Source organism: Actinia tenebrosa, unplaced genomic scaffold, assembly GCF_029948245.1.
Source record: "Actinia tenebrosa isolate PJP-AT-01 unplaced genomic scaffold, QUT_ActTen_1.0 PGA_scaffold10__47_contigs__length_13832649, whole genome shotgun sequence".
Taxonomy (NCBI): Eukaryota; Metazoa; Cnidaria; class Anthozoa; order Actiniaria; family Actiniidae; genus Actinia; species Actinia tenebrosa.
The window spans coordinates 1552559-1563746 of NW_028292570.1; the positions used below are offsets into that span (position 1 = coordinate 1552559).

The 11188-nt window shown below is 37.4% G+C and overlaps 1 protein-coding gene across 2 annotated transcripts in view; it reads left to right on the forward strand.

Annotated features, from left to right (window-relative positions):
- LOC116305586 (uncharacterized) overlaps positions 1 to 11188 on the forward strand; it is a 44383-nt gene that overhangs the window by 26529 nt on the left and 6666 nt on the right. For both annotated transcript variants that reach the window (XM_031715525.2, XM_031715526.2), the window contains exon 6: positions 8232 to 8377. In XM_031715525.2, the coding sequence (XP_031571385.1) occupies positions 8232 to 8377 (146 nt within the window). The remainder of the gene's footprint in view (positions 1 to 8231; positions 8378 to 11188) is intronic.

Consider the following 11188-nt stretch of genomic DNA (forward strand, 5'->3'; position numbering starts at 1 on the left):
ATCGCGATTCTCCTATAAGTTTGATCCAGAGAGAGCCGTCAAAGTTTTCAAAAACGCCAAGCATTTTCCAGAAACCGTTGCTAGGGAGATGACTGTTAGGTAATGAGAATATGAAGCAAATTAGCATCATCTCCCTTGCTTTTTCCTTTATTTTTGAATTCAAAAATAGCAGAATCGCGATACAAAACTAATTGCGATTTTGACGGCGTTGAAAGAAAATATATTGTGGTATTGCCGTCTCGAAATCGCAATTAGTTTATAGTTTTTATTATATAGTTAAGATAGTACGCGTGCACTGATTGTTCGAGTGCTGACGCCATCTGCGAACGCGAAGTGCTGCTAGATCCTGCTACCGTCTTTATTTTTGTGTAAAAAATTCAATACCGAAAACAATTACTATATGAACAAATACTTTATAATAAAATATATATAATAAAATGATTCAAACAACACTTTCCGTGCTCCTTTAAAGGTATTAGTATACGTTTACGACCACTATGCGCGCAAACGTAAATAACGCGCTGGCTTTATAGTGTAACACAAACAAAGTATACATTTTCTGAAAGCTGAGTAAACATAGTTTATGAAAAATTTTTCAAAATACGATTTTTTAAATTGTTATTCACATTATCGTCCTCGAACCATGCCTCAGTGAAAACGTTAACGGACACGTACATTTTAAGCTATGTTTGCGAAAAATGTCTTAACATACTCAGGAGATAATAAGCTCAAAAACGATGTCCCAGATTTTTGATAGGCTGTTTTATATCTCTCGCTATTTTTGATCAAAGTTCGGCGATTGCTTTTGGAGTGTTGTTCAGAGTAAAAAGCGTCATAACTTTGAATAGAAATTGAATTTCAAAAATCGGAGACACGCTTTTTTGGATCATGAGTTACCTCTTAAACTCTCCAAATTTTAGAAAAATCGAATGAAATCCAAGGGACTTTTAGCTTTTTGAAGTTGAGGTTTTAGCGGCAAAAGCAATTCGAGAAAAATACATTTCTTTGTTTCGAGCCGGAAGCTGCAGGAAGCCACGATGGTGTTGGTCAAAACACCTTGAGCCTTCATTTTGTCATCACTTGTCAAGTTATCTGTTGTTCTGGACGATCGCAATGTAGGATCTTTTTACAAGGACCAAGGAGCATTTGGACTCAACGTTATTGCGAGCGACGGGACATTTCCGGTCTCGATAAAGTCACGATTTCGATTTGTCTCAAAATTTTGGCTTTTCCAATCAAAAATTGCAAGAAGTTTCACTAACATATGAAAGACAAAAGTTTAAACTTACGAAATTTCAAAAAAAAATAATTTTTTTTTGAGCAAATCGTCATTTTTTGTATCCTAATACCTTAAGCAACAAACTACTTAGGATGCCCAGTAAGCACTCAAGAAGTGTTAGAAGCACTTTCTTACGGCTCGTTCTTCTCCTTACACTTCTTTTGTGCTTATCCACTTTCTGCGTGCTTATTTTACACTGAACGGAGCACGGAAAAAGCTATTTTATTTGCTAAAGACAAACCGGGAGATTCGCAGTAAACTCTTAAAAATAATAAACGTAGTAGTCTTCCACCTTTCACTCAGTAAGAAACGGATTGGAAGCGTCGGATTGATATTCATTGAGGTTCAGAATCATTTCCGGGGGAGGTCAAACAGGTCGTTCTACTAAAATCCTCTTTTTCCCCTAACGGTGGCAAAATCACAAACGAATTCCGATTAAACTCTATTCTCTGATTTCTATTTATGATATTCTATGCTCTTAGTAGAATACACTGCCTATTCTCGACGAATTTACTGATTTTGCTCTCAGCCTCGGATTGGACTCGTATTACATCTCAGCCTCGGATTGGGATCGTATTACATCTCAGCCTCGGATTGGGATCTTATTACATCTCAGCCTCGGAGTGGGATCGTATTACTATGGCGGTAGATGGTTGTCATAATTAACTTATTAGATTTTACAAAGTCTTTTTATTTTGGGTACCATTTACATTGACGAATGGATAGTCACTTTTCGTATTCTGATACTCACTTTTCACATTCGGATAGTGACTTCTCGTATTCTGATACTCACTTTTCACATTCGGATATTTACTTTTCGTATTCCGATACAGTTTTCACATTCGGATAGTCACTTTTCGTATTCTGATACAGTCTTTACATTCGGATAGTCACTTTTCGTATTATGATACAGTCTTCACATTCGGATAGTCACTTTTCGTATTCTGATACAGTCTTCACATTCGGGTAGTGACATGAACATTTGGAGGGGAGGGGAGGGGAGGGAAAGGCTAGTATTCAATAGTCTAGTACCCAGGACTTCACGTTTAGATTGCACGTGGGTTTGTTGGTGTTTTTCCAAGATGGCGGACGTGCTAGTTGGAGCTGGTATTCGATCCTTCTTATTGGACTTACTGAGGCAGATAGAATTTCCAGATCTTTCGGAAGAGACCATTGATCATGTTGTGTTTAGACTGGAACAGATTTCACGTCATTTGTATCGAATAATAGTTATGTGTTATCCTTCAGAAGATTTCTTAATTGAAGCTGTTGGCGATTGTATCACTGGCTTACCATCCGAAGTATCTGTGGTTTCGGATGTGTGGGCTCCCTGTGGTCTCTTGTGGCGTTCGCCCGTTAATAAAATTTTGAATTATCGAGTGATTTCAGCTTCTCAAAAATACATCTTCTGAAGACTTCCTAAGAATTAAATGCCGTCAAAATAAAGTTTAGTCATTCACCTCATGAAATTTGAGTGTTATTTCTTCGTCCGATGCGTTTTAAGGCCGGTTTTTGGCGTTTGATGTGAGCTATGTTTGTGTGTGAGAGAGAGGAGAAGAAAGGGGAAGGCAGGCAACAAAACTCGACCACCGCTCGTTCTAGCCCATCAGAATTCAAATCCAAGAAAAATCTCACAAAAAAAAAAAAAAACCACGGCACGATCGAAGAGATCCTAAGCTATACCTCAGCAGAATTTCACGCTCATAGACAAATTCTTTCTATCACAAAAGGCAGGATTTTCGACCTTTTTCGCCACCGTAAAAGGATAGAGGACTCACTCGAGACGGAAGGAATTCGAAATATGCAGCCTAGTTTGAATCAGCCAATCAGCGCTTCGCTTATATCAACAAATGTCGGCGGAGTTAACCGGAGAATAGCCTGCGTCACATCCGGAATTTTCTTCGTAAATACCGTCTGCGAAACATCGCCAGAAGGCTTGTTCTGGACCCCCCAGTTCACAGCTTTTTTTGGACAAGCATATAACTTGGACAAGCTCGACGAGTCGAGAGCTACCCATAGAACACTCGTCCCATATCAGGCATTTTGTCTGGAGAATTCTCTTGATAACAGCTGCATTGTCACAGGCATTGTCTACAATATCATGAAACGGTCCCAACTACATTTTGTCATGTTGTCCAACTACATTTCACTTTCCAACTCATCTTCCTATGTTACTGCTATTGAATCGGGTGCAAGGGGCCGTCCAAAATATCGTATTATTCTTGCGAGCATAGAATTCCTACTTTCTGAATTTAGATGTGAAACACGAGCCGTGTGGATTGATAAAGATCACTGTCATTAAGGCATCTTTCTTGACAAGACATGGAGAAACACATTTAAATAAACAATGCAGACATGAAATCAAGGTGGTGTGAGGCTCATAGAATTATACTTCATAACACCTTGCCACTTGTTTAAACTATTTATTCGAAAAGTTTTAATATTCAAGCTCGAGGTATTTAGTTAAAGATTTGTATACGTGGGTGCAAATTAGTAATATGTACTTATTGACTGAGTTAGGTCGGGCCGTACGGGAAAATATTTGGCTCGAGGTCATGTCGTACGGACCGAGCGCAGCGAAAATAAATATAATTAAGAAAAAGAAAGTGCGCGGATTCGAGCAGGGCCGGACGGGTTTTTCCGGCTCGCTTACGTCAACCCGTCCGGCCCCCATCACGTGACTTTTTCCAATGGTTTTATTAGAGCGCGCGAGCAGGGCCGTACGGGTCATATGGTAAAGCTTCGTATTATTGGACACGGATTCTAAAGCTATAGTTTCTTGCCGGGCTATTGATTACCCTGACTATCAGGCTTTCCAAGAACAAGTTTATAAAGTTAACATTCTTTAGATATCAGTTAATAAAACAACTTTGAATCGTAAACGATCTCAATCCGAGGCTGAGATGTAATACGATTCCAATCCGAGGCTGAGATGTAATACGATCCCAATCCGAGGCTGAGATGTAATAAGATCCCAATCCGAGGCTGAGATGTAATACGATCCCAATCCGAGGTTGAGATGTAATACGAGTCCAATCCGAGGCTGAGAGCAAAATCAGTAAATTCGTCGAGAATAGGCAGTGTATTCTACTAAGAGCATAGAATATCATAAATAGAAATCAGAGAATAAAGTTTAATCGGAATTCGTTTGTGATTTTGCCACCGTTAGGGGAAAAAGAGGATTTTAGTAGAACGACCTGTTTGACCTCCCCCGGAAATGATTCTGAATCTCAATGAATATCAATCTAACGCTGCCAATCCGACGCTAGCTTCACTTTGGTGTAAGAAACCTGCGAGAAGCTAATTCTGAAGCTTTTTAAAGACTTAATTTCAGGGAAGAAGATTTGTATAGGTAATCACATGGGGATCAAATGCGTGTTTTACAAACGAGTAGTTACGAGGATTTTGACAAACACAAGTAAAATGTATCCCTTATTTCATGAGCTACCAATGTGATTACCAATTGACATTATAAAGGACAAATTATGGCAGATAATTCTGACAGTCATAAGCTTAATTCAGTAGAATTTCCGACGACTTAAAGATAGCCACGCATCAGTATGTTTAGTCATAGTTGGTTTTTATGCAATGATCCTTTTTTTTTTCATTTTTAGAAATACAAAAATCGAAACCATACAAATGTTTTAAAGTTATATAGTTTTTTGAAAAATACTAACGTGCCTGCGTTCGCGCGATCACGCTACAAGATATCACACACGGTACTGGATTTATGTTTATAAATACAACCCTATATTACATAGCATGAACGACAAATGTTCTATGGTAAATGGATGTGACCCCGAAAAAATCGAATAGTGACACCAAATGTTTTATCTGCTCAGCCAGAGTTGATTCCAAGAAGCGTATTCGTATGTTTAATCCGGCTAATGGTAAAGGTTCAAGTACCATTGACCTTCAAGGACTTATTTGTACAACTCTTGACATTGTTGTATCTATTTACGTTAATTCTGATGTCGTGATAAGTATTAAATGCTAGAAGTCCCTTAAAGTTTTAAAGAGCAGAAGACCAAGTACATGAAATAAAGAGTGAGTTGAAGAATGTTTACTAAGAGCATAATGACAAACGTGTGAAGAGACTACAACGCACCGACGATACGCCTGAGCCAGTTAACAAAAAAAAAAAAGAATTTGTCTTTGGAGAATCTACTGCTTGCACTTCTTATAATTACTTCCTGTTGAAGAAACGACCTGCACAGATAACAGCTGACGACAAAGCACAGTCCAGTTTAACAACGATGTGTCCTTTCCAGTTTACAATGTATTCGTGCCAATAAAAACTCCAACCCCCAGGCGGGAAAAACCAGTACCCAACTCAAACACGACGATTACCGTGAATGATACCAGTAAGACTGTCAATAAAAGATTGCTTAGTGACCTAAAACCTGCTGGAAAAGTTAATGGTCCCCCATCACGGATCGCCAAAGCAGTTATAAAATCCAAAACGCTACGAGCCGAAGTCATTGCGCAATTTCTACGTGCCGTCTCAGCCTTATTTTTCACAAGGTACCAAAGTTGTACCAACCATCACAGCCTGACTTGGGAAAACAGTGGCTCTTTTTTGCGTGTTTTTTTTTTTTTTTTTTTTGTTTTTTGTTTTTTGTTTTGTTTTTGTTTCATTAAATAGAATAATTGTTAAACAGTAATGATGTTAAACTATTCATATTCAATTTGCTGTTGCGTTTTTTTAGACTCCACTTGGAATCATATTCAAGAATGAAACATGAATAAAGAAATATTGACCATTCTACATAGCTCTTATTAACCGAGTGCGAGGTCAGTGTATCGTAAGTTATGGACCAAGTTTCTTCCACTGCCTTATGGCCCACGCGCCAAAGAGGGTCCAATAACTTACGGTACGCTCCAAGCAAACTAGGTTAATAAGATATTTTAAATATGGCAAGGCATCGAGAGTAAAAAGAGGCGGAGCAACAAAAAGTAAAATTGACAAACGCATGTCCAACGAGAACTGCATCTGAAGGGCTTCATGTACGTGCCAAAAGTCATGTATGTTTAATTCGCTCAGAAAGAGAGATTTTAGCTTATTTTCGAATGAATTTAGCTATAGTTTAAAGTTTTCTGAAATACTTGCTAACGAAAGTGAGACTTTCTTTTGCAAAACATGCGAATGCAAAGTAGAAAAAGCATCAAAAACAGACCTCAAAAACTCAACATGATCTTGAGAAGGAAACTGTAGAAAATGCCGATCGAATTCCTTGCCTTCTGCCTTCAAAACTCGGTCCGTACATACAAAAGCTATATAGTGTTTGACCATAGTTAGAAAGACTACAAAATTCTTTGTATATCAAAGATATCTATCAAAATGTAGTGATCTCTCGAACATTTGTAGTAAATTTCTTAGAAATTGTCCGAAGCTCGACCCGATAGTCTCGTTTTGATGCTACGTTCATCACGATACCGCTGGTTTGTTGGGGTGCCGTGCTCATCTACGATAAGAGCTATTGGATTGGTAAACAAAAGACTTGTTCAAACTTACATAACAATAAACTCATGACGTCAATTGGTCGTCAGGGCAACCTCAAACAATACCTACTCGTCATTTTATTGATGAATAATTAATGTGACTCGTCCTGCTCGTCACTGTCCCACCATTTTATGGTAATAAGTAATAAAAATAATTAAATCCACCGCATATGATACACGGAATGCGTGACGTCACAGAACATAATTAAATCCTCCGCAAATATACTCGAATCCACCTCAAAGTTAGTAAATCCACCCCGAAAAAAAAAAAAAAACCAGGCTTGTGCGGTGCGGCCTATACTACTTAAACAAGTGCTCCAAACGAGGTACAGGAAAACCGTGGTTCAAGAAAAATGCAGTCGGAGTAAATAAGTTGAATGGACTAGTGAAGACAATGGCAGAAAAAAGCTGGTATTCCGACTACTCAACTAAATTTGAAAAAACTACAGTGGGCGCAAGATGATGCAAACTTTGACGAACAAAAACATTCCGTCGACAGACATCATTCAACTTTCAGGCCACAAAAATCTACAAAGTATAAATAATTACGCTATTGTGTCTGAAATACAGCAAAATGAAATGTCTCGCTCACTTAGTGGCCTCACTACAGGAACAGTAAGTAAGGAAAGTAGTTCATGTAATGTCGTAGACATTAACAAAACAATAGTTTGACAACGTTTAATTCTGCCACAAACTCTGTTGACAGTAGACATGGCCAACAAGCATTGTCGCTGTTTTCTGGTGCCGTTTCATGGCGGTCAGTTTAGCGTTAAGATTAACAGTCTTAATCAGTCGCCAACATTATCTCAAGAGGTTGAAAGTCTCACGGCAAAACGATACAAAAGAATAAAAGTGCTGAGTGATTCTGACTCAGACTAGTTAGAACTCTTACGTGTTTACTGCTCGTTTTCAGTGCTTTTGCAAGTCTAGTTGCAAATCCCATATATATCATGATTGACTTGCAGCTAGTTTATTTTTCTCGTATTAGTCATTAGATTATTTTTTGATTGTTTTTCACTTTAATATTGTACAAGCACACATCTCTGATCTAACGGTACTTATATTTACAATCTTATATCACTATTAGAAAGAGACATTTCTATTTCAGTTAACCAATTGTTCAAGGTTCAATAATGTTTTTCTCGCAACTCCAAGTTGAAAAAAATCTTTACTTGTAATATCTCAGTACTTCTAAAATAAATAAATTACATCATGGTTAGTTCGCTTGTACGGTTTTTATTCACTCGTTGTGAAAAATCAAACTCACTTCCTCGAAGACTCGCTCGTTCGTTCATGAAGCAATCTCTGTATAGTTCTCAGTTCCAGCGGTCAATAAAACACAATTTCTAGGAATTGCAAATGTTGATAAAAGTCGGAACAAAAAAACCTGTTGACGTCATGCTTCTTTAAGTATTGACCCTTGTGTTTGAATTGTCATTTTATTTTGAAGGTTACCTCAACAACCCCCAAGCCACAAAAAAAGCAATTGATAGTGATGGCTGGCTGCACACAGGAGACATTGGTTACTACGATGACGACGAACATTTTTTTATAGTAGACAGAATTAAAGACGTTATCAAATTCAAGGGGTTTCAGGTACTAAAATGTTTTGTTGCACAGTTGGAAACAGTGTTGAAAACACAACATCTATCTGATTTCAAAATTCCGTCTTAGTCGACTTCTGCATAAGTCAGCTGAAATTTTCTGGAAATCCTCTCTAATTCCAGTAGAGGACAAAAGAAATATACTGAAACAAAGCGCTAATAAACTACGAATATTTTCCAAAATCTTGCCAAACGCAAGACATAAGTATATATTTGAATCAAAGCTAAATCTAACAATGACGAATCTTTAAAACAATAAATAATGGAAATGACATAAGTAAATAATGACTGTTACTCCGATTAGGGACTAGCTTCCGAAACGCAGTTACATAAACCTCTTTTCACAACACGGTGTTTATACACTGATATATGTCATTCCCATGATTTATGCTTTAAAGTCAATTCAAAAAACTTTGTCGTCGACCAACTCAAGCCCATGCGACTGCACCACAGAAATCCCTGAAGCACTAAATTGCTTAACTTTATCTGTTTAGCTTTGCTTCAGGTTTAAGGACCCTTAGCTGTCGAGCGGGCAGCGTTGAAGGAGACTGTTTTACTGCCTTAATATTTTTGAACTAGACCTATCCCGAATTCACTTGACTGGTCACGAAACAATGGTTTCAAGTCGAGGTTGAACTTGATGAATAAAAGAATCAAGTCCAGTCTCAACTTCAAACCATTGTTTCGTGGTCAGTCAAGCGAATTCGGGATAGGTCTATTGGGGAATGAATTATAACTACTATGTTTTATAAACTCAAAGACATATACATCTAATGGGTTGTTGCTCATTGTTATTATCTTATTACTAGCAGGAACAATAAATTCAGAAGGAATGTTTAACCGCTTCAGTGATTGTTACCCATCCTCCCTTCGGTCAAGTTGCGTAGGCTTGAGTTGGTCGATCAGAAATTTTTTTGAATATAGACGCAGCTAAAACTAGTATTCTCGCTAGATTGCAAGCCTTAAGGTTCACGTAACCCCTGATACAATACAGTAATTTATATACAATACTTTCAGTATTTATTCTACATAAAGTGGATAGTTGAAAGGTGAAATATTTCTTCATTTAGATGTTGCGTCTTTAGGTTATGAAAGATGTTTTTTACATTAACTTACAAATTTCTCGCGCGCTGATTGGTTATTTTTTATTATCAATAAGAGGACAGACAGATAAAGCTGACGTCAACGAGCGCGCGCGCTTTTTCCGTTGGTTGTTTTGATCGCTAAAAGTGAGAAGTTTTTATCGTTTTTGTTATTGTTAAAAACAAATAGACATCAGATTTTTATGTGTCTGTCCTCTTATTGACAATAAATTTCGTCATCACATTGTCAAATTAGTATGCGGATCCACTCGGCTACTCCTCGTGAATCCACACTACTTTGACAATGTGATGACGTAATTTATTGTCAATGAGAGGACAGACACATAAAAAACTGATGTCTATTTGTTAAACTGACTGTAAGCAAAATTCAAATGAATAAATATTGCGCCAATCAATTATTCGCTTTTGGTAGACGTGCATAATTTTTTAAAATTTTCGATTTTTCTATTCTTCATGGCCCCGGTAACGGTCATGACAGATAATCGCTCTTAAGTATTCTAAAAAGAGTTACAGTGAAACTACACCAACGAAGGCCATCCGAACAATTTTTTTTACAAATTTGCCAATCAAACGTGGGAATCTGAAGAATAGAATTGCTACAAATCGGACAAATATCCATTGTTTTACATAGCCTGCAGAGCAGACGATCTCGCGATGGGTTTAGGGCTGTCCACAAGTTGCTCCAAAAACTCAAAAATGTTGCTCAAAATTTGCCAAAAAGTTGCTCAAAAGTTGCCCCAAACTCTAAAAGTTGCCAGAACACTGTTCACAAAATCTTCATTTTTTTACTATATATTGATATATATTTTGAGATTAATAATATAAGAAACTATACAGACAGTAATTCACAACGTTTCGCCGAGGTCATGCTCATTATCAAGTGTGTTTAATGGAACTAAATCTTGACTATTTATAATTTTACATATAAATGAATTGTCTTTTTTTAACTTGAACATACAATATTTTCTTGTCTTTTTCAAAAATTAATGCAAAATGTCAATATTACTTGACTACTGTTGTGCACTGTTAACTAGCGAAGCATCCGTATGATTATATATAATGGCACAAGACTAGGGATAATTCATCATCTTCAGTCTTCTTCTTCCGAATCACTGGAGCATGCATCTGCCATTTAGTTTTAACAGTAAAACCGCTGACTTTCTGATCGCATGCAAAGATTACCACTGGCAACCCCTGTTTAAATGGTACAAATGAGCTATTTTTGAAACTTTGAACGACAAGAAAACAACTTATATTCTGTTATTGGGTCTGATAATTTGCTAGAACTCGAGGAAAATTACAAACAAGAGTAATATTTGCTCAATATTAAAAAAAAGTTGCCTATATGGGAAAAAAAGTTGCCCGCAATTGAAAAAGTTGCTCGAAATCGTCAAAGTTTCTCAAAAGTTGCCAAGCAACTTGTGGACAGCCCTAGATGGGTTTGAGAAAAAATAGGGGTTTTGGGGTTCCTGTTTCAAATACGTGCCCGCGTGAAAAATGGGACCTAGTAATAAAAGGGAACGTGGGGGGAGGGGGAGGGGAATGAAGGGAACGCCTGCCATCAGTACTTGTTATTTTGAATCCATTGAATAACAATGGCGGTTTTCGATTCTTGCAGTTCCAGGGTGTGGAACTTACTTACTCCTTACTTAATCGTTGATAAGGTAGAAGTTTGAACGGCTTTACTTTTGACAAAGTTA